The 27,801-nt window shown below is 46.2% G+C and overlaps 1 protein-coding gene across 1 annotated transcript; it reads right to left on the reverse strand.

Annotated features, from left to right (window-relative positions):
* Nucleotides 1–230: 230 nt before the first annotated feature.
* Nucleotides 231–27,603, reverse strand: PLAT (plasminogen activator, tissue type). Its single transcript, XM_066236582.1, has 14 exons — nucleotides 27,453–27,603; nucleotides 13,782–13,877; nucleotides 12,755–12,797; nucleotides 11,157–11,294; nucleotides 10,649–10,759; nucleotides 10,105–10,279; nucleotides 8,828–8,919; nucleotides 6,366–6,540; nucleotides 5,811–5,896; nucleotides 4,684–4,879; nucleotides 4,440–4,576; nucleotides 4,145–4,285; nucleotides 3,151–3,317; nucleotides 231–1,137 (listed from the first exon to the last, which is right to left on the reverse strand). Exons 2-14 carry the CDS (start codon nucleotides 13,854–13,856, stop codon nucleotides 979–981), a joined length of 1,695 nt encoding a protein of 564 aa, XP_066092679.1. The 5' UTR covers nucleotides 13,857–13,877; nucleotides 27,453–27,603; the 3' UTR covers nucleotides 231–978.
* Nucleotides 27,604–27,801: the final 198 nt, after the last annotated feature.

Genomic DNA, 27,801 nt, shown 5'->3' on the forward strand with positions numbered 1-27,801 from the left:
AAATCTGATGAAAGTTTCTCTTTGCCATTTTGTGGTTCATCTCTGTTCTAAATACCTTGTTTTCTCCCTTTTACCATCACAGCACTGAGCACATCGCCTTGCATGCAGCAGAAACTCTGTATTTGTTGATGAGTGAGAGAAATACTGCAAATGATTTAAAAAAGTGAACATGAATAAATCAGCTGTGGGATACTGTGTACGTAACAACTATTCCACTCTGGGAAAATGTGTGAAAAATATATCTGAATTTATTATTTTAGTACAGTATAATACAGAATTGTGGCAACAGAAAAAAACAATAAACACTACAATGGATTGATATAAATATGCTATAGCCTAGATTATCAGTTATTGAAATACCATTCTTCTATTACGAAGTTTATAAAGATTTACACTGTACACAAAAGGAATTCCTCCCAAGAGCTGTAGAGTGGAGAAGGGGATAGCCAAATACTTGGCTTAAAGGATGGTTTCAGGAACATGATCTGGCCAGCCAGCCTGTTCCTTATTATGAGGCCCAGGTCCCTCCCCACTGGGCTTCCTTGTGACTATAAATAGACATTCTACTTCTAATGCAATACTTCTTTCCTAAAGGATCTAGTTATTTTTTACTACTGAGACATGCTTTTACTTTTGTGGTCCCATTTCCAAAGCTGCTCACATTGATAGATTAGGAGGTTGGGCTTTTGTTCTATCTCTTATCTGCCCTAGATGGTAGTATTCCAGGAGGGGTTGGCCTTTATCCGTCTATCTGACTGACAGAATACAGTCTGAAATTATCCTTAACCCCCGAAAACTTCCAAAGGGGAAGTACCTGTGAAAATATATCCTCTCCCCTCTCCTGCCGGCTCTCCCCCCACCAGTGCTGTGTGATGGCTCATGGAGAAATCTGTGTAAAGAAGCACTCCGCCTTGGTGTGTCTTCTGAAGTGGAGGAAGGCAAGTTCTGCTGTGATTTTAGGGAATTGGATGTTCTTGGTCATGGGTGCGTGTTGTCTTGAATCCAGCCTAGGTAGTTAGTAACCTTGGTATATACACCTGGAACATCTTTCTGTCCACAACCAAGACCCCAACTGATGATGCCAACCAAAGTCATGCGTTTGTCCTTCATACACACCAGCGGACCTCCTGAGTCACCCTGCAAAAAAGATAGGACAGGTTAGGTTACAAAATTGCAGACTATTTGGGTGGAAGTTAGGATTAATATATGTAGTGTTACAATTGTGCTCTTCATAGTACTTAGTTCACAGAGGGAAAATTTTATCTCAATGATCTTGATCCTCTAAGACAGGGGTAGTCAACCTTTTTATACCTACCGCCCACTTTTGTATCTCTGTTAGTAGTTAAATTTTCTAACCGCCCACCGGTTCCACAGTAATGGTGATTTATAAAGTAGGAAAGTAAGTTTACTTTATAAAATTTATAAAGCAGAGTTACAGCAAGTTAAAGCTTATAATAATAATTAGTTACCAATTACTTTATGTTGGATTTTTGCTAAGTTTGGCAGAATAAATCTTCATAAAACAATTTACTATATAGTTAAACCTATCTTTTTATTTATACTTTGGCTGCTCCGCTACCGCCCACCATGAAAGCTGGAACGCCCACTAGTGGGTGGTAGGGACCAGGTTGACTACCACTGCTCTAAGAGAATTAGGCTGTATCTACATGTAAGGTATAATTGAGATAATTGCTTCTGACATTTTAGGCCTTAACTCTGGTTTTTAACTCCACCACTAAAAGCTGTATGGCTTGGGCTAACCGTGCTTTAGTATCTTTATCTGTAAGTGACATAATACTACCTACTTGATACCATTGTTACAGGAATTAATTGGGAGAAAGCTTGAAAAGCTCTGAGAATAAAGTAGGACATTTAGTAAAACTCCTGGTAATTGTTAGTTGTTATTGTCTTACTCAATCAAAATGATTTTATTTTTTTAGGTGAGACGAGGGGAGATAGTGAGGCAGACTCCCACAAGCTCCCTGACCAGGATCTACCCAGCAACCACAGCCCGGGTTGATGCTTGAGTACTGAGCTATTTTTAGCATCTGAGGCTGATGTGCTCCAATGGAGCTATCCTCAGCGCCTGGGCCCATGCTCAAACCAATTGAGCCACTGGCTGCAGGAGGGGAAGAAGAAGAAAAGGGGAAGAGGGGAGGGGAGAGAAGCAGATGGTCACTTCTCCTGTGTACCCTGACCAGGAATCAAACCCAGGACATTCATACTCCAGGCCAACGTTCTATCCACTGAACCACCAGCCACAGCCTTGTTTTGTTTTTAACTTGAAGCTTGCAAATAATCATGGTTTTACTTTGCATACAACCTTTATATGACTGTTAAGCTAAGTAGTTTTGGAAAAAAAATGGAGGTTTCTGAAGAAACTAGTCAAAAAGAGACCAAAGGCTGTCAAAAAACCAAGGGGTGGCTGCTATAATTACTTTATAAAGTCCACAGGATCTTCAGTGCAGGAGCCTGGCCTACCTTCCTTTTGCACCCCTCTCACCCCAGTCCGTCAGTGGACAGCTGGCACACTGCAGGCGGGAGCATGTCTCATTAGTAACAGATCCCTGGCTATCTTCAGGTCCTACCATCACAGGCTGGTCTGTGTCCCATAGGCCAGTGTCCTATTATCATGTATAGAAGTACTAACTCAAATAAGGATGCCAACACAGAGAGCCTGAATGAAATGCCTTGCTGCCCCAGGTTAGAGCCGAGTACACGTTTTCTCACAAATCATCTCTATCCTGCTTTCCAATAAGCTGTCGTTCCTCCTTCCCTTGCTATAAGGCAGACTTATCTTCCAGCAGCTACAGAATTCAAGAATTTCTTAATTTGTGTTGCTTTACCCATCATTTCAATAGTCAATTAATTGCTTGGGCTCACAGGAAATCCTGTACCAGGCGGAGTTTCCTGTGTAGACGCTAGGGAAATTTCCTGCAGATCAAATTTCTTAAGTTTGGGTAACTTTGATCTTCCTCCAGTTGCTTCATTCTCTGAGGCCCTCAGGGGAATCCTCAGCACAGCACCAAGATGAAATCACTCGGTTCTGGCTAGAGGTTTTTTTTTTCCTTGTTTACAACCTGTTGGCCAAGGGACCCGTTCACCCTGGGGGGGGGGGGCCTCAGAGTATGGAGAAACACGCATGTTTACCTGGCAGGCGTCGTGCAGGTTTGCATGGTTCCCTCCACTCCGCGTGTCTCCAGCACACAGCATGTTGTTCGTGATGGTTTTGTTAGACAAATACTGGGGCGTGCAGCGGCTGGAGGGGTACAGCCTGACGTGCGCCTCCTTCAGCCGCTCAGAGTAGAAAGGAGAAGCTGAAAGAGGAGGGAACATGCTTTATCGTTTTAGGGAAGGAGAAAGCCAACTTGTCTAATAGCTAATGTGTATACGTTTTTATACATATTAGGTGTGAATCCTATGAAATTGCCACTATTTTATTATTTCGCCCTATAAAAACAACAATTTTATAGAGTTTAACCTAGGGTTTCTCCCTAGCGTTGACATTTTAAGACCAGATAAATTTTGTGCGTGTAGATGTTTGGCAGCATCCCTGGCTTCTCCTCAATAAATGTCAGGATAAACCCTCATCAAGGGTTGTAACAATCAAAAATGCCACCAGATATTGCCAAATGTCTCCTGGGGGACAAAATCACCCCCAGGTGGGAAGCACTGGTTTAACCTAGTCCTCATAACCTAAGGAAGTAGCTACTTCTGTCCCCATCTTACCAATGAGGAAACTGAGGCTTGGAGCCATGTGAAATAAAAATCGAGGCCAGGGTCACACTGCTAGCAAGGAGCAGAACAAGGATTTGGACTGAGGTCCATGGGACTGTAGTCTAAGTATCCACATCCTTAATTACTATCTTCACTCTTATCAGAACCTTCTTTAAATCTTAAGCTCTTCAAAACACTGGTGCTATTCAGACAGACCTTTCACGCCCTGCACAGAGGTCCTGTGAGGTGGGGAAGGCTGAGGATGCTTCCCACTCTACAGGCAAGTTGCCCAGATTACAACAGCATCAGTGCCTGTCCCAGGGCTAGAACCTCTCCCGTGACCACTTTTTCCTCTGTCTGGTCAACAACTGCATCCCCTGCTGTCCTGCAGACAGACAGGATGGGACCTTGACTTCCTTCCACTTACATGCCTCATGCTTGCCGTAGCCAGAAAGCTCACATTCTGTCCAGTCCGGCAGCTGCAGGTCAGCTCCAGGGAGACAGACGGTGCGGACACTATCACTCTCCTGGGCGCATTGCAGCGAATCCGATTTCAGTTGCAGCAGTGCTGGGAGGGAAAGCGAGGAGAGAAAAAGCCTGCGTGAGGAGCTTCTTCTGATCTCGGGAGAGGAAGATGAAGGAGGGGTGCAAGTGCACATGTGTGGGTGTGTGTTGTGCGATCTGGAATTTGACCCAGAGCAGGGAGAATAATGACGTCTTACCAATGTCATTGTCGTAAGTGTCGTAATCAAAATCCTTATGGACGATGTATTTTTCTACTTCAAACTTCTGCTCTTCCTCTCCAGGGACCAACCGGTATGTTCTGCCCAAGACCACCTTAAGGTGGTGGAGAGGGAACCTGATGGAGAAACAGCCTTAGGATATTCTTCTGCTGTGAGGTTCCCTCTAACCGGCCTGGTTTCAAGGCTTTGGAGAGTAGGAAAACCTACTGGGTTAAATCCCTACCTCTCCTGGAAGCAGTGGGCAGCAGACAGGACCCAGCAGGAACTGATCAGTATTCCCCCGCACAAGAACCTGTCTCCTGGTGACCTCCTGTTCCGGACAAAGATGGCAGCCTGCCACGGATGAGAAGTGATGTCCGAGAAGAGCCCTCCTTTAATGCGAAACTGAGGCCGCTTGTACTGTCTCAGGCCGCAGGTGGCTGCGTGAGGAAAGGACAGAGAAGGGAAATCAGATCTGTGATCTGGAGGTGCGAGTGCTTGAGCCCCTATCTTGACTTTTTTCTCTTGGGACCCCTAGTTTCTACAGGCTACTGCACCTCTACAGGTCGACACAGTGATGTAAGTCTCCCTGGTAAGAAAAACCACAGCTTTCATTCGTTGAGTACATAGTACAAGCCAACCACTGTATATACACTATCTTTAACCCTCCCAACACTGAGTTTCAGAGAGGCTGAGAAAATTTTCCCCGAGGTCACACTGACATCTGGATTAGAGCCCCGAGCTGTCAGGATTAAAAGCTGGGGATCTTTCTGCTCCGCCTCATTTCCTCTGGTTCTCTTCTGCCTCCACTTCCTGGTTTCAGAACTAACGAAGCACTGTCTCCCTCCTGGGAAATGTCTACCCCGCTTCTGTCCCATCTACTCAAGCTAACCTTCCTTCAAGGCCCAGGTAAAATCCCACCTCCTCATGAAGCTTTTGTTTTAACACACCCAGCCCACTAGGTTCTGAGCAAGCTTACTGATACCCCTCACTAAGGACTTACTACACACAACCTTGCTTGTGAGTTAACTGATAGTTTGTGTCTTGCCCGCCCAGTTAGACTCTGTGTTTCTTAAGAAACATTCTGGCTGATCTCTGTGTTCACAGAAACTGAGTAATAATAATCTATTCTCAGACAATTTCCCGCGCATGGGAAGTGGATATCCGCCTGAGAGTGTTGCCACCCCCACCCTTGCTTCAGTCATGGAAGCCCCCTCCCCAACAAGGCCTGACCTTCCCGGGAATCTGGCAACTACATAGTCTGAACCAGACAGCTGTGAAAACACAGGAAATGGCATGGCTGAGGAAATGGTCAAGAGGAACAGGGCAGTGAGGCTGGGCAGAGGGAGGTGGCCAAGGGCCGGCCCTTACAGCACTGGGGAATGTCACAGTATTCCCAGGTCAGCTTGCGGTCCTTCAGCACGTGGCACCAAGGCTTGGTATCCCCGTCTGGGTTCCTAGATGATAAAGGCTGTTTAAGGTTTCTACTCACCTCTCAAGCCATGGAAGAGGGGAAGGGGGCTCAGTGAATTGATGGCAAAAACAGGGAGCTGGGAAAGAGGATCCTGAGGTCTGGAATTGGCTCTGTCACAGACCCCACCACAGGAAAACAACTTGAACTTCAGCAACATGACATCTTACTCTCACAGGATGCTGGGAGGGAGAGTGAGCTGTGCTGTGAGGAAACTCTTGCAATTTGTTGGAATAACAGTGCCATGTGAGAGGGGAACAGATGAAGAAATGGCTATGAAACGGGACCTCTAACTTGGGATTTAGGTTGAAAAACTGGTGGACTAGATAATAGCTATGGTTTCTTCCCACTCCCTGGGTTTTTCGTATAACTTTAGATATAACCTCTTCTTCCATCCCATGCCCCAGTCTTGCCCTCTGCCCAAACCCGAGCACCCTGAACCCTGTGCTACATACCGGCAGTAATTGTGTTTGCCCAGGCCCAGTGTCTGGGCGTTGGTGTTCCATGCTGTGTAAATCTTGTGTATCAGCTTCATGGAATTCCACTGGAGGCAGGAAGCACCAGACGAGGTGAGGCTGTGAGTACCACGGTACGCTAACCCTTTTCCAAAGTAGCAGTCACCATTTTTTTCTGGAACATAAGAAATCTCAAACTGAAACAAAACCAATAAAATGCTAAAGCAGGCAAGTTGTAGTTTGCGACAGGGCCCGCAGCAGAGCTGCTGGCCTGGGGAGTTGAAGGCAGCCAGCCTACCAGTGAGAAGCGTGTGACACCATCCCACCTCCCGTTTCTTCAAGCCCTTTTACAGAGGGATGGCAGATGGCTTTCTTCTGCGGTGCCAACTTCCATCAACTGGATATGGCTTCCTAGATTGCTGTGTTGAATGAAATTCTGAGGGTATATTCAGGTTCAGCACGAAAGGGTGCTCTATTCAATCAGTGGTGATTATTCCTGGAGCTTCTTTGAGAGTAATTACGGGTCTCCTTGTTCATATTTAACAGTGAACCAAGGTGTGTCAATGGGGGGACATGTCAGCAGGGTCTTATTTCTCCGACTTTGCTGGCCAGTGCTTTAAACGGTTTGCTGAACTTGGGAAGGGAGAGAGAATGCTGCCTACTTTCACCTTTTTGTCCAATTTTACCTTCTTTTCTCCCCATTTGAAACTCACAAAACATAGCAGTATAATAAATAGTATAATTAGAAGCGCTCTTTCAGGTCATCTAGACCAGTGAGTCCCAATTTAGTTCAGGTCCTGGGAGGTAGAGAGGATGCTTTGGCATTACTGTAAAGCGTCCTCAAGTTCACAGGTATATCAGCATTACTTGTGGACTGAATGCATGCTATTTTGTGTGTGTATCGTTAGAACTTTAAAATGTGTTTTTCATACCATTGTGATAAGTAACATAATTATTTGTGAAAGCATCACTGAATTCAAAAGTACCTTTCTGTAACTCAGTATTTTTTAAATCTGGGAAGTTTTCTTACATTAAAAGTCAGAGAGAGAAAGAGAGAGCCTGGCCTGTGGTGGCGCAGTGGATAGAGCATCAGCCTGGAACATGGAAGTCTCCGATTTGAAAGGTATATACAACAAGTAATCAATGAGCAACTAAAGTGAAGCAACTACGAGTTAATACTTTTCACTCCCTCACCTCCTCTCTCAGTAAAAACAATAAATAACATCTTTAAAAAAAGTCAGAGAGTGAGAGAGTTGAAAAATAGGTCCATCAATCAAAAAAGGAGAACCCCCATTCATTCTCAAAAGGATTAGAAACCACTGATGCAGCCCCACCTTCTGTGCAGATGAGGAAACTGAGGCTCAGTGGTGTGAAAAATTCAGCTCAAGGTCAACAGCTAGAGGCCAAGCCTGGGTGAGGACCTATGTCTCATGACTGTCTATCTTCTGCAGCCAAAACGCTTCACTAGCAGCCTAGTCCTTTGTCTCCCCAGTTGTAGAAGAACCATCAGCCTGTCTTCCTAGGCCAGGCATGGCCAACAGTTTTTGTACCCGGGCCAGATTAGAAAGAAAGCTTTTTTCACGGGCCAGAAGAAATATTAAAATGAAAAAATGTTAACTAAAAAAACTATTCGGTCTGACCAGGTGGTGGCGCAGTGGATAGAGCGTCGGACTGGGATGCGGAAGGACCCAGGTTCGAGACCCCGAGGTCACCAGCTTGAGCGCGGGCTCATCTGGCTTGAGCAAAGAGCTCACCAGCTTAGACCCAAGGTCGCTGGCTCCAGCAGGGGGTTACTCAGTCTGCTGAAGGCTCGCGGTCAAGGCACATGTGAGAAAGCAATCAATGAACAACTAAGAAGTCGCAACGCGCAACGAGAAACTGATGATTGATGCTTCTCATCTCTCTCTGTTCCTGTCTGTCTGTCCCTATCTATCTCTGCCTCTGTAAAAAAAAACAACAAACAAACAAACAAAAAAAAACTATTCGTTTAAGTAAACAAAACTTTATTATGTAATTTATTTATGAATAAATGTAAGTAATTTAGTACAACAAATTTACAAAAAAACTAATGTGACGTGTTGAGGCGCTTTGCATCGCCTATTATTTTTTTAATATCTGGCTCTATACTTGTAGTAGCTATTCTTAACACAGCCTCCAAATGTAAATCACTCAATCTTGATCTTGTTGTACTTTTATTTAGATCCATTAAAGAAAAAGTTTGTTCACAAATATAACTTGAACTGAAGATTACTGAAGATATTGTAGTTTATGTATAACGATTTAAAAGTACCACTTATTTCATTTCCACAGTGCGTCATGTGGAGAATATTAAAAATGTAATCATGGGCCACATAAACTCATTACGCGGGCCGAATGTGGCCCGCGGGCCGTACGTTGGCTGTGCCTGTCCTAGGCCGTTCTCCCCACGGCACCACAGGAGAAGGTGGGGAGGCTGCACTTACCTTTGGGGCAGGCAGGCGTGCTGCAGAACTCCGAGCTGTACTTCCCTGCCTTGAAGACATAGCACCATGGTTTTGAGTCTTCATCTGGGTTTCTGAAAAATCAGGCAGGGAAAGCCAGGGCAGGGGTTAAAAGTGAAGCTTCCCTCTCAGGCCCAAGGACTTTGTATCCTCTTCTGGGGAAAGAGTTAGTGTGCTTTTGGTTAGTTGTATCATGTGAGGTGAACATATGACTTAGTTATTGTCTTCATTGGGAGATTAAGTGTGGCTTTAGAAGATGTGTATGTGTGCCAAGAGGTGGCCTATGATGGTTAGTTTTGTGTGTCAACGTGGCTAGGCTATTGTGCCTAGTTCTTTAATCAAATACCAATCTAGATGTTGTTGTGAAGGGAGTTTGTAGATGTGGTTGACATCTATAGTCAGCTGGCTTTAAGTAGAAAAGATTATCTTCGATAATGTGGGTGGGACTCATTCAACCAGTTGAAGGCCTTAAGAGCAAAAGCTGAAAAGAAATGGTCTCAAGACTGCAGTGTTGGGGTTCGATTCCCGGCCAGGGCACACAGGAGAAGCGCACATTTGCTTCTCCACCCCTCCGCCGCGCTTTCCTCTCTGTCTCTCTCTTCCCCTCCCGCAGCCAAGGCTCCATTGGAGCAAAGATGGCCCGGGCGCTGGGGATGGCTCTGTGGCCTCTGCCCCAGGTGCTAGAGTGGCTCTGGTCGCAACATGGCGACGCCCAGGATGGGCAGAGCATCGCCCCTGGTGGGCGTGCCGGGTGGATCCCGGTCGGGCGCATGCGGGAGTCTGTCTGACTGTCTCTCCCTGTTTCCAGCTTCAGAAAAATGAAAAAAAAAAAAAAAAAGACTGCAGTGTTGGCCTGGTGGGTAACTCAGTTGGTTAGAGCACCGTCCTGATATGCCAAGGCTGCAGGTTCAATCCCCAGTCTGGGAACATACAGGAATCAACCAATGAATGCATAAACTAGTGGAGTAACAAATCAATGTGTTTTTTTCCCTCTCTTTCTCTAAGGAAAAAAAAAAGGCTGCAGTACCAACTCCTATCTGAGTTTCCAGCTTGCTGGCTAGCCTACAGATTCCAGACTTGCCAGCCCCCATAATCACACGAGCCAATTCCTTAAAATAAGTAAGTAAGTGACTTAAAAAAAAATGTTATTGGTTCTCTTTCCCCAGAGAACTCTGATCACTCTGATGCCGATATTTTCCCAATGGCAGCAGCTTCTCACCAGAGAAAACGCTATTCAGTAGGGAAGACGGCCCTCTCACCTGCAATAGTTGTGATTTCCGAGCCCCAGCTTGATGGCATCTGGCCTCTGCCCGTTGTAGGGCTTCCAGGCCAGAACGCTGCTGTTCCAGTTGACACACTCTGACCCGCTTTCCGCTGTGCTCCACGTGCCCCTGTAGGTGACACCCTGGTCCTTGTAGCAGGTAGCACTGGCATCTGATTGAAAGCAGAAAACGCCACATCTCACATGTGAATCCCACCCCTTTCATTTAGCTTCTCAAAAGGGTCTCCCATCTGTTGCTGTCATGCCCCCAAACCAACCAGGCCGTCTGGCTGCTGAAGCGACTGCAACACAGGGGGTAAGTGGGTGGTGGCTGGGGTCACCGAGAGGACTGGCCGCAGAGCCAGACTCCAGGTTTGCACCCATCGGGCGCAGCACTTCGGTTTTCTAACCAACCCTCGGAGGTGGCCAGCCCAGCCCCACTCCCCATCTTGGCCCCTGCCACCAGGGTAGATTTCCTCTCTGGGTAGATTCGGCAACAGGGACTTCAGTCCGTCTCTCCCACCCACCCGCCGACCACTCACCTATTTCACAGAGTTTCCCACTAAATCCTTCAGGGCACTGACACACAAAATGTGAGGAGTAAAGAGCCTGCCAGCACGTCCCCCCATTAAAGCACCGTGGTTCGTTGCAGCCTGTCAAACAGAAACAAGGAAACCCTTAGCTATCTTCAAAGCAGCTCCAAGAATAACACGAGTTAAAACATGAAGAATGCTCTCTACATGTCAGACACTATTCTAAGCAGTTTACAAAATTAACTCATTTAGTTCTCATGGCAAACCATGAGGTTCGTACTATCGTTCTCCCCCTTTCACAGACAAGGAAGCAGGCTCAGCAAGGGGAGACATTTGCCTGAGGCCACATGGTTCTGCTCCTTCTTTGCTCAGCACCTTCACATTTGCCTAAGGAAGATCATGCCTGGAAGCCCCACTGATATATTTGAACATGCCGAGGACCAGTAAAGACAGGGTTTGGGCCACGAGGCCGGACCCTGAAGCTCAAAGCCGGACTCGGCTTGAAGTCCATACGTACTTTTGATGGGCACGGAGTGGCACTGCGACCGGCCGCTGTTGCACCGGCAGTGTTCTACTAGGTTGTTTCTGAGCATGGGGCGCAGCCACGACTCATGATACCGGTATATCATCTGGGTTTTTTCATCTCTGCAGGTCACTAGAACGAAAGACAGGCTGGCCTCTTAGGGCACAACTCACCAAAAACTGATGTCCTACCCTCTGGTCTTTCTGAGAAAATTCCTATCTTGCTTTCTATATAATCCATCCTTTATTCCTTTCTTGCTCTCCATTGGAAGACAACAAATACCTAATATTTTGACTCCAAAGATCCCTTTTATTGTTTTTCTTTTCCTGATGGGCCCTTATTTTGAAAGAATTTATCCACCAAAAACATTTATTAAGTCATCCTCTATTTTTTCATTTTAGTTCATCAAAACTATACACATGTATATAACTACCTGAGTTTTTGATCCACATGAGTATTAGTGCACTGAAATGATGCATTTATGGCCCCAAAGAAAATTGGCATTTTGGTCTGTGCAGAAAATGTGCTACTTCCAGTATTTTTTAAAATATAAGGAATGTATAATAGCTGAAGTGCTCCCATTAATATTTCCCCCTCTTTCTCTGTTTCTCTGTTTGCAAAACCAGAATGCCAACTTAAAAAACCTACAACTTTTAATTAATTACAAAGTAACCTATGCTCATTGTAAACAGTACTATAGTTTCTTTTGAGGATCCATAAGGCCAGGATAGCCTTGTTGAAACACTGTGCTATCCAACAGCTATGGCATTAGGAGTTAAGGTGTGACTCACTCTGGGGAAACTTCCACTTTAAAAGGGGTGTTGCAAAGTCTTCCAGACCCAAGGGAAGTAGCTCATGAAAGAGGAGAGATGAGTGCCTGGGTTGGTAGTTTTGGACCTGGAGCTGGGCCTAGAGTTCTTCAAATCAGAGTCAAGACAATCCATCCAGCTATTAGCATTTTTTATTCTTGGGATCCTAATGGTAATGTTCTTCAGCTTTCTAGAATCAACTCTAGACCTGGTCTTATGGAGAGAAAGTCTTCCCACCCCACCTCTGTAAGGTCACCCAGGCTACTTATCCCTGTTTTACCAACCGAAAGAACTGGAGGAACAGAGATGTTAGTTAACAAAGATGCCAAGTTGCCTCCGGCCGGATGGGAATCACAGTCCAGGAACAGACCGTGGAGGACCAGGACGGCTGCGGCCTGGCAGCAGTATGGGTTTGGGCAAGTCACTGACTCTCTGGGGACTGTTTTCTAATTTGTGTAACAGGACTTAAGGCCATTGAGCTTGTAGGCTCCTGGCATCTTTGTGACTCCTACAGCTTGACTCTTTGAGAGCACACCTGTCCCTGTCTTCTCAGATCTTGGCTCGTTCGCTCAGCTACCTGGGTGCACGGTGAGTGAGCAATGAGGGAACAGTGCAGGCATCTTTGCAGAATTGCTATCTATAATCTCGCCTTCACATAGCTTAAGTTATCAGGTGGTGGGTAGAAGATAAATCCCTCCACAGCACCTAAAGCACCCTGAGCCCCTAAGCCTTAACCCTCCCCCTCCCTCCGTCAACCCCTCCCCCTCCTCAGCTTCATCTTACTTCTGTATGATCTGGCTCCTCTTCTGAATCGCCTGTGGGTTTCCTGCCAAGAAACCAGGGGGTGGAGAAAGGATCAGTGCATAATAATAAGTAACAAACACAGCCAATCCAGAAGACTACCTATCAACCTGCCAATCAGATGCCACCTGCCCAGAGATCCTCCCTCGGGTTAATTGTCCCTTCCCTGCCTTCTTGTCTAAGTCTTTCTCCCCTTCTAGACTAGCACTGTCCAAAAGAACTTTCTCCCATCCAAGTACTACCCAGGCCCAACCCTGATTATCTTCCGAGATCAGACAAGATCTGGCGCGTTCAGGGTGGTTTGGTCATAGACCAAAAGAATGATGGAAATGTTTAATGCCTACTAATGTAGCCACTAGTCTGTGTGACAACTGAGTGCCTGAAATATGACTAGTGTGACCAGACTGAACCTTCTATTTTATTCAATTTGAAATTTAAATGGCTATGAGTGGTTAGTGGCTACCATATTGAACAGTGGAACTGTGGTCCCCATCTCATCTATGTAGCCATCCCTGACATTCCTCTAACATCCTGCTGCTCAGGTATTGCTCACTGGGTCTTCTGTGATGCCCTCTGTGGCCGGACATTTTCAGAGAGCATGTGTATTGTGCAGCTTCTGTCCCAAAGACATAGATAGTAAGCAGTACAAGGGCAGCTTGTCTGCTTCTATGACTTGCAGTGCTTACATTCTTTTTAGTACTTAATGGGTTAATTCTAATGCATTCTTTAAAAATCAGCTCCAAAGGTGTTCAGAGGCAGTGGAGTGAAATTAGCAACTGTTCCCTCAGATCACAGTGAGGGCCTAGGTTTGTGCTGCCAGAAGCCTGAATCCCAAGCATCCTCCACACGGAGTTGTGTACATGTGTGTTCGGCAGTGCCATTGGCTCTCCGCCCCTTTGCCTCTCCCCTCTGATGCCATCCCCACCTTGGGGCTCTGGGGTACACTGAGAAGCGTCTGGAGACCACAGCCTCGAGGGACGAGGCACACAGATGTGAACTGCACACCTACCTGCCCGGGCAAAGTGGAGACTGCTCCACACAGCAGCAGTACACACAACAGCTCTCCCTTCATTCTAGTCGTCATTTCTTCAGGGTCCCTAAAACTCTGGAAGAGTAGGGGGAAGAGCTTCATTGAGGGATGTGAGAGGTCAAAGACTACAACAAAGGTCAAGAACCTGCAACCTTATCATGGCCAGGCCCTCCACAATCAGTTCCCTGAGCAGGAAACGCCATGACAAGTATCTGGAAGATGGATTTGTTTGTTTTAGTAATAGTAAAATACACATAGCATCAAATTTACTATCATAACCACTTTAAGTGTACAGTTTAGTGGCATTAAATACATTCACACTGTTGTGCAACCATCTCTGCCATCCATTTCTTTCCTTCTTTTTTTTTGTATTTTTCTGAAGTTGGAAATGGGGAGGCAGTCAGACAGACTCCTGCATGCCCACCAGGGGGCGATGCTCTGCCCATCTGGGGCGTTGCTCTGTTGCAACCAGAGCCATTCTAGGGCCTGAGGCAGAGGCCATAGAGCCATCCCCAGCGCCCGGGCCAACTTTGCTCCAATGGAGCCTTGGCTGCGGGAGGGGAAGAGAGAGACAGAGAGGAAGGAGAGGGGGAGGGGTGGAGAAGCAGATGGGCGCTTCTCCTGTGTGCCCTGGCCAGGAATCGAACCCGGGACTCCTGCACACTAGGCTGACACTCTACCACTGAGCCAACCGGCCAGGGCCTGCCATCCATTTCCAAACCTTCATTTTCCCAAACTGAAACTCTGTACCCGTTAAACAAGAACTTCCCACTCCCCCGGCAACCTACTTTTTGTTTCTAGGACTTTGACTACTCTAATTCCTTATATAAGTGGAATCACATAGAATATTTGTCCTTTTGTGTCTGGCTTATTTCACTTAGCACAGTATTCTCAAGGTTCATTCATGTTGTTGCATGCATCAGAAATTCCTCCTTTTCAAAGCTGAGTAGTATTTGTCTATATAGACCCTATTTTGTTAATCCATTCATCCATTGACGGACACACATTGTTGGAGGATAATTTTGTCCAGAGATTCCTATGGGTTTACGGGTAAGACCGTCTCTGGCACTTCTTGGCAGCCCCGGGATTGTGGTGAGCTGGCATGGTTACTCTTGAAGTGAATTCCTGCCCTGGGATTGACTAGACAGAGCCACAGTAATGTCCCCTTGCTGCCATTAAAGAGAAAACCATAGGGATTTTATTGCTGGCACATCACAGAGCCCATCTACCTCAGATTGCCCCAGCTCTCCCACTCATGACTTCCATGCCTGCTTGTCCAACAAAGAGAAGGCTTCTCTGGGCCAGCCCTTCCCCCTTCCCACTGCTCCACGGGAATGTCTGTTTCTTTATCGACAGGCCTGACAGAGTGCAGATTTGCAGAAAGAAGCAGAGGCATCTGGTTTTAGTCATTAAACTCCGATCTTCCTGGACCCCAAATTCCCGGCTTTCATGGCCCTTTGCCTAGTGATCTTGCTCTCAGCAGTTTAAAGTAGGTTAGTTGGTCGGGGTGTTATTTTGTGGTCTGGCAGACCCACTCACTCTTTCGTCTTTACGAATTAAATTAGGGTATTTCTTCCCTTGACTCATTTCCTTTCAGTCACAACAACTTTTGGTCCCACCCCTCCTCCTCATCCCAAGGATCCTAAACACCCTGCCCCTTTAGAGGAGGCTTCTAGGACGTTCATCCTGGCCTTGCTCTGGCTCTGGTTCTTTCTTTGTTTATTTGCAGAGAACTCTGCTGTTGGAAGTGCCATTGCCCTCACATGGCCCCAGGCTCTCTTCAGAGTGAGGATAAAGTGTCAAGGGTGGAAGGGGTGATGGAGAGTCTGTATGCCCCAGTGATTCTTCCTGGGATGCTGGTGACAGGCAGAGGCAGGAACCCAGAGCTGGGGGAAGTGGGGAGACTGCAGGAGGGCCTGGTTAACAATGAGTCCAACAAGGAAACTCAGGCCCCAGGCTCAGAGGGAGTCTTGACAACCAGCACGCCCTTTCCTCACTTCACTTCCCCTTACCCATTGTGGAGGAGAAAGAAGGGCCCTTTTCTGTTTTGTATTTTTCCAAAGTGAGAAGCGGGGGGGGGGGGGGGGGGGGGGGGGGGGGGGGCCGACACACGACGACAGGACAGATTCCTGCATGTGCCTGACGAAGATCCACCTGGCATGCCCACCAGGGGGCGATGCTCAGCCCCCTCTGGGGCATTGCTCTGCTGTGGCCGGAGCCATTCTAGCACCTGAGGCGGAGGCCATGGAGCTGTCCTCAGCGTCTGGGCCAACTTTGCTCCAATGGAGCCTTGGCTGAGGGAGGAGAAGACAGTGATAGAGAGAAAGGAGAAGGGGAAGGGTGGAGAAGCAGATGGGTGCTTTTCCTATGTGACCTGGCCGGGAATCGAACCTGGGACTTCCACATGCCAGGCTGATGCTCTACTGGCCAACCGGCCAGGGCATAGGCCCTTTTCTTAGAGGACAAAGCTTGCTACTGTTCACTGGTTTCGGGCAGTTTCAGAATGAATAAGTAGACCATCCAAAAGAGGAGCACAGGTGAAGTCTTCTGAGCGCAGGGGATTGCTCTGGGTTAACTTTCTCAGCTGTCTTTAAGTTTCCCCTTTCTCATAATTTCTCTAAATTCTCCTTCTTAATTTTGTCTCATTATTTATAATTTTTAAAAATAGCTCTTTTTTTTTTAATTTTTTTATTTATTTTTTTACAGAGACAGAGAGTGAGTCAGAGAGAGGGATAGACAGGGACAGACAGACAGGAACGGAGAGAGATGAGAAGCATCAATCATTAGTTTTTTGCTGCACATTGTGACACCTTAGTTGTTCATTGATTGCTTTCTCATATGTGCCTTGACCGTGGCCTTCAGCAGACCGAGTAACCCCTTGCTGGAGCCAGCGACCTTGGGTTCAAGCTGGTGGGCTTTTTGCTCAAACCAGATGAGCCCGTGCTCAAGCTGGCGACCTCAGGGTCTCAAACCTGGGTCTTCTGCATCCCAGTCCGACTCTCTATCCACTGCGCCACCGCCCGGTCAGGCTAAAAATAGCTCTTAAATGTATCCCCACTCCCCTCATTCTTCTGAACTTAATCATTTTCACATATTTACAGAAGGTCCTATCCTTTATTATCTTAGCCAGGCCTTGAGGACAGGGAGATCTCTACACTCTCAGGACTTCATGAAGAAATTCTGAATGAAACAACGTATGAATGAGTAAAGGAACCACCAGCCGAACAAGGAACTTAACTTGCATGCCAACCCAACTAGCCTTTTCACTGTCTCCATTCACCCAAGTCCAGGGGATTGGCGTGGTCTTTTCTCTGGATGCCCGCCAAGTTTACTGTTTTATTTCAAGAACTCACTGTCCCCCTAAACCAAACACAATTCTAGATGTGGAAATTGCAAAGTGAGAAGTGAAGGATTAACATATTGTATTTGCCTTCCCTGGACAAATAGGGTGAGGACCCACGGCTAGGAGCAAGACTCTAACAGCTGCATCGTGTTAAACTCTTTTGTAACTAAAGAAATCAGCTTAAGGAGGAAAGGAGTACATTTTTGTCTTCTGCTCCTGGAAGAGTTAGAGACTGTCTCTCTTCTATCAGTCCTTATCTCCTTCTGCCCCTTTTGGCCTGCTGGGCCTTGAGCTGACCCAGGCAGTGCAAATGAGTCTCCCACACACAAAAAACCCCCACAACAATGTGATAGCTCCATCCTCACTGCACAGAGGCAATGAGAGCAGCGGGACAGGCTGAAGGGGTGAGAGGATGACAAGGAAATTAGTCACCCTGCCAGCAGACAAGCAGTGCAGTCTGAAAACAAAGCAGAAAGAGAAAAGGGAGGGAAACGTGTCCTTGCTTTGCCTTTGTTAAAGAGGTGGGTGTAGAGTCCTGGGCAGTGCCTGGACAAAGAAGAAAGTGAGTGTCAGAAATGCGGACTCAGACTCAGGACCCATGGGACCCACGCCAGGATGGGCTTCAACAGACTGGACCACAGGCTGGGAAGTGCGGGTGCTCAGGGTGAGGTCAGGGTGGGAGGTGAGGTTTGAGGATTAAGAAGTCCTTCTCGGGCGCACTCTATAGACTTATAATAATAATAATAAAAATACATTCTCTTCCTTTTGCTATATTCAATGTTCCTAGAATCAAAAGAACTAAAAAGGAAGGGAAGCAAGGGAAAGAAAGAAGCAAGGGGAAGAAAGGAAAGAAGAAAGCAAGGGGAAGAAAGGAAGGAAGGAAGGAAGGGAGGGAGGGAGGCAGGCAAGGAGGGAAGGGAAGGGAAAGAAAGGGAAGAGATGAGAAAGAAAAAGGAAACCCGTGAGAAGTGTCAGTTTTGTTAGACTGGGATCTCTGAACCACTGGAAGACTCACTGTGTGAGAGGACTTATGCTTAAAGCCTGTCACCCTCAAGGTCCTATGACTCCAGCCCTGGCAGGCCCACTTGGCACACAAAGTTGATTTTTGCAGATTGACAACAGGCATTCTCTCTGGTGGATGAAGTTCAGCAGACTAAGGGCTTGGCAAGTTGACAGAGACTCCATGCAAACAGAAAAAACGGGGCACATGACTTGGCATGTAAACCATGGCCTAGATTGCTAGGCTGCTAGGGCAGGCACCCCTGTGCAGGACACAGCCTGCCCAGCTGCATGGGCGGCCTCACTTTGTCTGTGTCCGCAGCATCTCTGCCCTTCCTGCCTGGATGACCTCTGGGTCCTGATGGCTGCAGCAATAGAGCAACTCTGTTCACTCGTCCCTCTGAACAAGTGTGAATGATGACTGTGTTAGGAAACAACGGGAACCACGGTCTGGTAACCAGGGAGAGGGTTACTGTCCTTGAGCCCAGGATGCGTGCCATTCTGGCTGAGAAATCAATGATCACGGACCAGAGACTCAGAGCTCATCTCTGCAGGGTAACATGGGGGAATGCTGATTGGTGGGCACCAGTCCATAACTGTTTGAGGCTGGACTGGGTGAAGCCACTGAAGTGGAAGCAGGACAGCAGGAGGAAGGACCTGGGGACAGCCAATGAATGTTATCCTCGTGCTTTTACATTCCCTTTGCTTTACCCTTTCCCTCCATTTTCCTCCTACCTTCTCCATCTTCCCCCAGAGAAATCTGCTGTTGGAAAAGGAACTGATACACTCATTCACATAAGGTTAGAATGAAAGTGAACGTACTGCCCTTCCAAAAGCATCTCTATTGAGACATAAAATCTGTCCCCAGGGTTACTAAACCAAGTGGGCTGGGCTCTCAACGTTTCCTCCAAGGGTTAACAGTCTTCTGTGGTTTCTGTTATGAGAATAAATGATATAATGAGTGTACACTTGCTGTGTAAACTGTAAAACACTTGTAAACGCATATAAGTACTTTTACTTAAACACTCAACCACCTGCTATGGAGTGATTTGCAATAAAGGGACTACAAAGGCAATCAATCAGTCTAGTGCTATGATTCCAGGTGCAAACAATGCAACTGCCTCAGATATTATAGATCTGGAGGATTTCAGTTTCCATTTTTGCCTACAAGAAAAAAGCAGACATGTGAGGAAAGTAGAAGAGGATGGAAATTGCAAGGGAAAGACAAAAGTAAATTGATACTATGATCAAATTTAACACTGTGTGCAAGGTTTGCAATCTGAATCTTTGTTAAAGAAGATTCTTGTGTTTTTCTTTGGAAATTTGAGTAAGAGAAAGTCAGTCCGTAAGAGTACCAAATACCCTAAAATGACTCATGGCTATAAAACCAACAGCACCCTCCCTCCACCCTGCAAACCACCATGACCCGGAACAGATGCCAACAAATTAGAAAAGAAATGGTCAGAACTCCTTAGAAAAGCAAAGGCATGCCACTAGAGTAAGGACAAGGGATGAGGCAAGGTGGGAGGAGGAACCAGGCCTTGGAGAAGGCGGTGAGCTCCCACAAAAGCTCGCTTCTGTCCGAACCAGAGTCAGAGGCTGGGACAGGAGCCATTAGCCTGGTAGCTCTGGTCCCATTTATACAGGTCTTGCTTTTTATAGAGGCTATACTTTCAGAATAAAATTCAATTTCAAAAACTGGCATCATATAAACAATTCTTAAGCTCTTTTAAAAAAAGGTAATTTTCTGTGTGCCAAAGCTTATTTTCTCTCTTCTTGAACAGAACTCTTTTTTTTTTTGTATTTTTCTGAAGCTGGAAACGGGGAGAGACAGTCAGACAGACTCCCACATGCGCCCGACTGGGATCCACCCGGCACGCCCACCAGGGGCGAAGCTCTGCCCACCAGGGGGCGATGCTCTGCCCCTCCGGGGCGTCGCTCTGCAGCAACCAGAGCCACTCTAGCGCCTGGGGCAGAGGCCAAGGAGCCATCCCCAGCGCCCGGGCCATCCCTGCTCCAATGGGGCCTTGGCTGCAGGAGGGGAAGAGACAGACAGAGAGGAAGGAGGGGAGGGGGGTGGAGAAGCAAATGGGCGCTTCTCCTATGTGCCCTGGCCGGGAATCGAACCCGGGTCCCCCGCATGCCAGGCCGACGCTCTACCGCTGAGCCAACCGGCCAGGGCCTTGAACAGAACTCTTTATAACTAGGGCACAAGAGAGAAAGTGTCTGTCTGTTTATCATTTAATTTGATCAATTCTGATGAGGTATACAGACTAAAATCCTCTTCTGCTTCCTGCGTATCTCTATATCATCACCCAGGGCAGAATTCTCTTCAAGGCGTCTTCAAAATATAGGCATGAGACCTGTGTCTAAGTAAGATTATATTGATTATATTAATCAAGTTACTCTATACTGAGCATTGTCATCTCAACATTCCACCCTCTTCCGGGTAGTCCTAGTAATTTGGGGGAGCCAAGGGAGTTCTGTTTGTGGGTCTAGGAAAATAGAAGTCCATTCTGCTTCCTACTAAGATAAAAACAAAAAGAAACCCTTTCCTAACAAACTTAGACCTTTGCAAAGAAAAAGCAAGCCTCAGCTGGCAAAAGTTAACTCAATTAGTCAGTGCAATAAAATGTTAACCTCAAAGTCTGAATCTAAACCAACCCTGAGATCTCATGTTAACCTAAAAAAGCCTCTTGTTAAGCAATGAGGGTAGTTCCTCCTGTTCCTTCCACTCCCTAAAGCAAACAGCACTGCATGTAATTAAATGCGCAATAATTTGATAATTCTTCAGATAACCTCCAGATTTCAACACACTAGCTTTCATTGTATTATTATAGAAATTTGTCTGCATTTTACTGGACTCACATGGAAGTGACATTAGAGTATATCTTTGGGAAATGTGTGGATTAATGCCACTTGCTCACCATATGTCTGAGTACCTACTACCTGCCAGACATAGAGTTCACAGAACCCTTTTACATCCATCCATTGAATTATTTAAGGTAATATTATCTTGTTTCTATGAAGGAGAAAATTGAACTTCAAAAAAAGTTAAGGGATTTGGCCCTAAGGTGACACACTTTGTTAGCGGTGGCATCAGGACTCATACCCAGTTCTAATATCCAAAACATGACACTCTTTCCACTACTCCTTACTGTGTCCTGATGCTGGATTGCAATGTTTTTAATGCGTTCCAAGTTGATTATCTGAGAGTAGCAGCATGTCCTAAATGTGAGGAGCACAGCCTCTGGAGTCTTCACTTCAAACTCCACTTTCTACTTACAGGGTGTGAGTGGTTTCCTGGTTTTTCTAATGGGCTCATTAGTTTCACCTTGCTGAACTGTTACAGCAGCTGAGAAGAAGCAAGTAGAGTCCCTACTTAATGGCTGCTGCACAGTAAGGTTAATTGTACTTATTGTCATGGGCATCCTTCAGAAATGCGAGCACCAAAGTTTACCGCTTGCTTTCCCCCTGAATGATAACTAGAAGCTGCCAAGGCAGAAGGGACACCAAGCTCTATGGGGTCCTTATTGTGTTCAATTAACACCAAATACCATTTCCTACATCTCGGACATCTCGTAGTGACCTGTAGCCAAATTCCTTACAATCCACGGAATCATGCCCTTCAGCTATGTGCCTAGGTCAGTATTAGCAGGAGCCATTATTTCCTTAATACGGGGTGGTGCTTTTTATCATGTCTTTAATCTATGTTTCTATTTGCTTTTCCCAGGTCTATTTATACTATACACGCCTGGGCTACTGTGGACTCTGAGAGAAGCCGGAATTAGTGGCTAAGACAGCTGGGAGATTAGGATCTCGCCACTGATAAGACCCTTCCAATACGAATGTTTGACAACCAGAGACATTATGTGAGAAAAATACGGAAACGGGAGCTTCCCAGAAAAGCAAAACAAGAGAAAAAAGTCTTCCCTTCCTCTCTGTACCTCAGGTGACAGACACTGGCTCTTGGTACAATGAGGCAAAATAAAACAAGTTTTTCTTTTTTGTGAACATGAGGAAATGTGAAGGGCCCCTGAGAAGCTAACTGGTTGCCTTTTATCTTTTAGATTATTCATAGTGAGGAAGGAGACCCCCCCCTTGAAATAAGAGGCTTCAAGGATATTTTATAATTTAAGCCAAGCGTTGAGAGAGTTTGTAAATGTTTTTTTTGTGTAATTTACAAAATCTCAAGATGACTGATCATATTCCTGCTTAGGAAGGGCTGTTGTAATGTAAATAAAGGGGTTTTCATACTTAGAAGGTTTTGAATAGAAGGAGGCAGTAAGCTTGGGCCTCCTTCCTTCTATGCACCTGGGTGAAAGAAGGTAACAGCCAGGAATGTACAAGGGGGAAGGAAGACTTGAGTAGCCCTTTCCTCTCCCCCTTTCTTTCTCCTTAATGGGCAATTTACAAATGATTATCCTCTGGCAGCCTGTAAGCCCCCTCCCATCCTGAAATCATGTAATTGATAACAAAGGAATCATGTGAACTTATGATTTGTAAAGGGTATATAAGATGTAAGAAATCTAATTTCTGGGAGCATGTCTTTGGAGCTATAGCCCCAGGTGCTCCGCCGGCTTAGTAAATTCTCTTTTTTCCTCTTATAAGTTGTCTGAGTGTCAATCCTCTGAGGTTTTACTCTCCTGCAACAAGAGTAGGTTACTAGGTTTAGCTTCACTAACCAGCACCCCCCCCCCATCCTCTACCTTTAAGAAACTTAGCTGATCCAGAACTGCTGATGCAAAGATCTCTAACAAAGGGGCTTGAGAACTTCTGTAGGTGCCATCCTCCCCGTGTCTATCAGACCCCCATCCCATCCACCTCGACCTCTCGCTCAGTCCAATCCCCTCCTTTCTTCAATTCACAGATGATGATTTACTCACTCTCTGTGTTCACCATCAAACATTTATTAAGCACCAATCACACATTAGGCACAGGCTCATGGTATAAAGACACTGTCCTCCATCCTTAAACTCTTTAGTTTAGAAAAGGGACAGTCATAGCAGAATGTGATCAGTGCCATGATATTCAGGGACATGGAGAGATGGAAAGTAAGAATGCAGAAGATATGGTCCTACTGGAATGTGGAGAAGGCAGATCTAGTTCACTTTTGTTGTGGTAAAGGGGCTAGTCAAGGTAGGTTTTCTGGAATGGATATAAACTGTTTATTAAACAAAAGTAGGAGTGAGCCAGGCAATGAAGTAGGGTGTTCCTGACAAAGCACTTCCCCAAGATGGGCTCATTGCTTGGGGTCCAGAGTAACAGACCCAGAAAACAAGAGCCTCTCACTCTGCAGTGCAAACACTTCTTTGGGCAAAGGAGTATAATTCACACTCCCCAGGGTCTCACTTGCAGGTGTCCCTCAGAGGAAAGCTAATTTGGAAAGCACAATATGTTTAAGCATGTTGGGGTCTTTGGGGATAGAGTTCAGTTTGAACTCCCTAATGCCTAGTTGTAAGTTAATAAAATATTTGTGACACCTGACAAGGCAATGGCGCAGTGGATAGAGTGTTGGACTGTGGGATGCAGAGTACCTGGGTTCGAAACCCCGAGGTCGCCAGCTTGAGCGTGGGCTCACCAGCTTGAGCTTGGGGTCGCTGGCTTGAGTGTGGGATCATAGACCTGATCCCATAGTCACTGAGCCCAAAGGTCACTGGCTTGAAGCCCATGGTTGCTGGCTTGAGCAAGGGGTCACTCGCTCTGCTGTAGCCCCTCAGTCAAGGCAAATATGAGAAAATAATCAATAAACAACTAAGGAGCCCCAAAAAAGACTTGATGCTTCTCATCTCTCTTCCTTCCTATCTGTCTGTCCCTATGTGTCCCTGTCTGTCTCTGTCACACACACACACACACACACACATAAATAAATAAAATATTTGTGACTATATAATAAACAGAAATGGCTCTTAATACAAAGAGTAATAAAAAAAATGGCTCCAATATCAGGGTTCAACTTGAGCTTAAAGTGATCAGAGGCTCCAGTGGAATCAGGTCTTATAGGTCAATTCCCAAACAGACCTCTCCAAGCCACTGGTATACATGTCAGGAGAATCACAGAGCCATCCTGTGCACCTCAGCTGAGTTTGCTGGCCAAGAGTTACTCTCTGGGTCATGCCATTGGCATGGATGGTGCTGGTCAGCTGCTAAGGAGACCAACTGTATTAGTTCCACAGAAAGGACAGCTGGGTAGCATTTCCTGGGTAATCATGATCAGTACTAGAACATGCCTGAGTCATCCCTTCAAAAACTATTTATGGCCTGACCAGGCAGTGGCACAGTGGATAGAGCATCAGCCTGGGATGCTGAGGACCCTGGTTTGAAACCCCAGCTTGAGCACAGGGTCACCAGCTTGAGCATAGGATTATAGACATGACCCCATAGTCACTGGCTATAGCCCAAAGGTCACTAGCTTGAAGCCCAAGGTCTCTGACTTGGGCAAGGGGTCACTGGCTTAGCTGGAGCCTCCTGGTCAAAGCACATATGAGAAAGCAATCATTGAACAGCTAAGGTGCTGCAACTATGAGTTGATGCTTTTCACCTCTCTCTCTTTCTGCCTGTCTATCCCTGTCTGACCCTATCTGTCCCCCCCCCCTCTTGCTTAAAAACAAACAAAAAAACCTATTTATGAAATGCCTGCTGTGTGCCCAAACCTGGTTCATTTTGCCTTTTGTCATAGGTCTCCATTTTCAGGTGATGAAAAGGTTCACGGGTTTCACTTAACCTCTTCTACAGAAGTCTATTGCCTAAGCTGGAGAGTAGAACATAAAATGTACAAAATATCACTAAGAAAATGTGCTGCCCTTATATGTAACTAAACAACTAAGCCAAAGTCAGGGGACCATGTGGCTGGACTTGGGGTTGGGTCAGGGCTGACGCTCTCTAAGATTCTTTCTAGCTCTAACTTTATCTGTGCCTAAATCATCCTCACATTTTTATCCATTTTGATTTGAGACTCACCATATGGTTTTGTGAGTTGGTTGACTACGATGAGGATTACAACCTGAAACTATAAACAGAACTTTTCTCCATGCAAAGCAAATTCCCCAAAGAAGGAATAAACGGAGTAGTCTGCTTACTCATCATTTATACTAGCCGTCTTATCAGAACAGAGCTGAAAACCACAGAAGACAGAAATTTTATTCTGAGACTGCAGATGCACAATGCCAAAGAACCAAGTGAAACTGAACATTTCAACTCAACACCCGAATTTTTCCTTGCAAACAGATACTCAGTATTGCAGAGACATATATGGGTTTTGAATTTCAACTGGAGCTAAGTCCATTATCACTGCTTTGAACTATGTTACTGCCGTAGCCGTCTGGTCAAAAATAATCTACACACACCCCAGAAGCTTTGGAAGTCCTGAAGCTTGGAAGTCCACTGCTCCTTCCAAATGATGTTCCTAGCCAAAGGGCCCCTTAAATTGCTATACAATCCCATGACCAGAAAAACTCCTGTTGCAGATTAGTAACAGGGCAGTAAGTTTCTCTAATTGCTTTCTGGTCCCCCCACTCATTTATAAAAGCCTCAGATGGTTATGGTCGCTTCAAGTCACACCACCAAAGCTGTGGCTGCGCTGCTCGTTACAACAGTTTGAAATGTATCGATCATCATCTCTCTCATCAGTATATCAGGCCTGGAGGAAATAAAAGTCCTAGAGTCCAGCTTCAGTGAGCACAAACTAGTGACTATCGCTGCTGTTCCTCACCTACTCCCTGCAGCATGAACTGTCCCAATTTGTGATGAAGCAACTGAGAATAGCACAGACCCTGGGAGAATCTGAGAAGAGGCTTCCCCAAATCACCAGAGATGGTCTTGGAGAGTCTGGACAGAAACAGAGCCATTAGGACAGAGGGTACCTATCATTTGCTCATGACAAGATCCAGAGATTTGAGACTGGTGTCTCAGAACGTTTTTGAAAAAAAATTTTTTTTTAATTATTTATTTATTTATTTATTCATTTTAGAGAGAAGAGGGAGAGACAGAGAGAGAAAGAGGAGAGAAGGAGCTGGAAGCATCAACTCCCATATGTGCCTTGACCGGGCAAGCCCAGGGTTTCGAACCGGCAACCTCAGCATTTCCAGGCCGACACTTTATCCACTGCGCCACCACAGATCAGGCTCAGAACGTTTTAGGAAGAGTAAATTGATGGATAGGATGGAGCTTTTTCCACTCCAGTTTTTACAGCAGGATGCCGGTACCCCGAACCTGACTCCGCTTTTACAGGAAGCACTCACCCAGCAGCTCACTCTGACCTGTCATTTATTGATTCTGGACAAATCAGCGTCCAGATCCAAGCTGGAGTCTTCCCACCTGTAGGCAAAAATTGCTAGGAAATCCTTTTCAGGGGACTCCACTAAACAGCTGTATTTGCAGAATTTTTTCCTGGGACTGTAAATGTACACACACAGGTAATTTTTTTCTGTTACCATTCAGCTGCAGTAAACTACCATTATTATCCCAACTTGGCTTGAGATTGTCATTAGTTACCTGGGAACTCACATGGTTTCTTCTTTCCTTTCTTCCCTCCCTCCCTCCCTCCCTCCCTAGAGGTTAAGAAAATAAAGATAATAACAGTGAAAATCTAGAGAGACTTGATATACTTCCTGCAGAGTGCTTTGGAAAGAAAAGACATTGATGTTATTTTTTTCTCTGTAATTGCAAACTCCTTAACGAGGACCTCACATTTGCACACTGGGCGCAAAGCCAGAGACAAAGCTGTCCAATGGAGATGGTGGGAGGAAAGGGGAGAGCAGAGGCCTTTCTCTGAAAGTCCCCTCCTTCCTTCTCCTTCTCAGCACTTCCCACCTAATCGTGCCCTGCAAATAAGTCACTCTCCTTCCCTTCCTCAGCCTCAGTTTCTCCCTCGGCTCACTGAGGGAGGCTGCCTAGCTGGAACCCGCCCCCCCCAGTGTCCTGCTGGCAGCTGATTTTACATTTCTTGCCTGTTAGTCATGAGGTGCTGCTGTTGTCTATTCAGAGCATTTCTGTATCATTCTTTTCAGTTTCCCCTTCACTCTGCAAGCAGGCATTTCTTATCTAAGAAATAACCCCTCCTGGTCCCTCTCTTCCCCTGCTCAAATCGCCTGCTCATAACACTTCAGCCTATCCCCATTAAATGCAGATTCAAAAAGAACTCTCCCTTTGGGCGAGGACTCTAGCTAATGCTCTTCGCCCGGGAGTAGAGTCACTCCCTCATTCAGGCATGCCTTTATTGGCTTGCCTTGCCGGAAGGGTTTTTAAGAGAAAGAAGCGAAGCCGGCTGGAGAGAGAAGCACAGAATTCAACCCACCACCACTCCTTACCTTCCTTCCCTCCTGGTGAGGTTCTGGTCCGCGCGGTTCTTGCAGGCAGAACCTCAGCTCCAATCTCTGCACAGCACCGGCCTCCTTTAAATTTCAAGGCAGGGGGTGGGGTCGGTGGCCCCGGGTGGGCGGGTTTCTCTGCAGCAGGAGGATGCCCACTAGACAGGGCCATAGGGAGCCAAACTGAGGCGGACCTGTTTTTATTAAGAGGGGGAGGAAGTTCGGGTGGATGAAGCACGGCCCATCCTGGCTTTGGGCCAGCGTGATTATTCACAGCCCTGATGTCATCGGATCACAAGAATTTGGGAGTTGGACGGGACCTTAAGAGTCATCTTCTTTAGAATCGTAA

The sequence above is a fragment of the Saccopteryx bilineata genome, chromosome 6, assembly GCF_036850765.1.
Source record: "Saccopteryx bilineata isolate mSacBil1 chromosome 6, mSacBil1_pri_phased_curated, whole genome shotgun sequence".
Classification (NCBI taxonomy): Eukaryota; Metazoa; Chordata; class Mammalia; order Chiroptera; family Emballonuridae; genus Saccopteryx; species Saccopteryx bilineata.

Excerpts from the sequence above, each read along its gene's own strand:
- PLAT (XM_066236582.1), bottom strand. The coding sequence starts at position 13,856 with ATGACGACTAGAATGAAGGGAGAGCTGTTGTGTGTACTGCTGCTGTGT. Across the intron at positions 4,577-4,683 it reads GCCCACTGCTTCCAGGAGAG|GTTCCCTCTCCACCACCTTA; the intron begins GTAGGGATTTAA and ends TTTCTCCATCAG. Across the intron at positions 1,138-3,150 it reads ACCTGCACGACGCCTGCCAG|GGTGACTCAGGAGGTCCGCT; the intron begins GTAAACATGCGT and ends TCTTTTTTGCAG.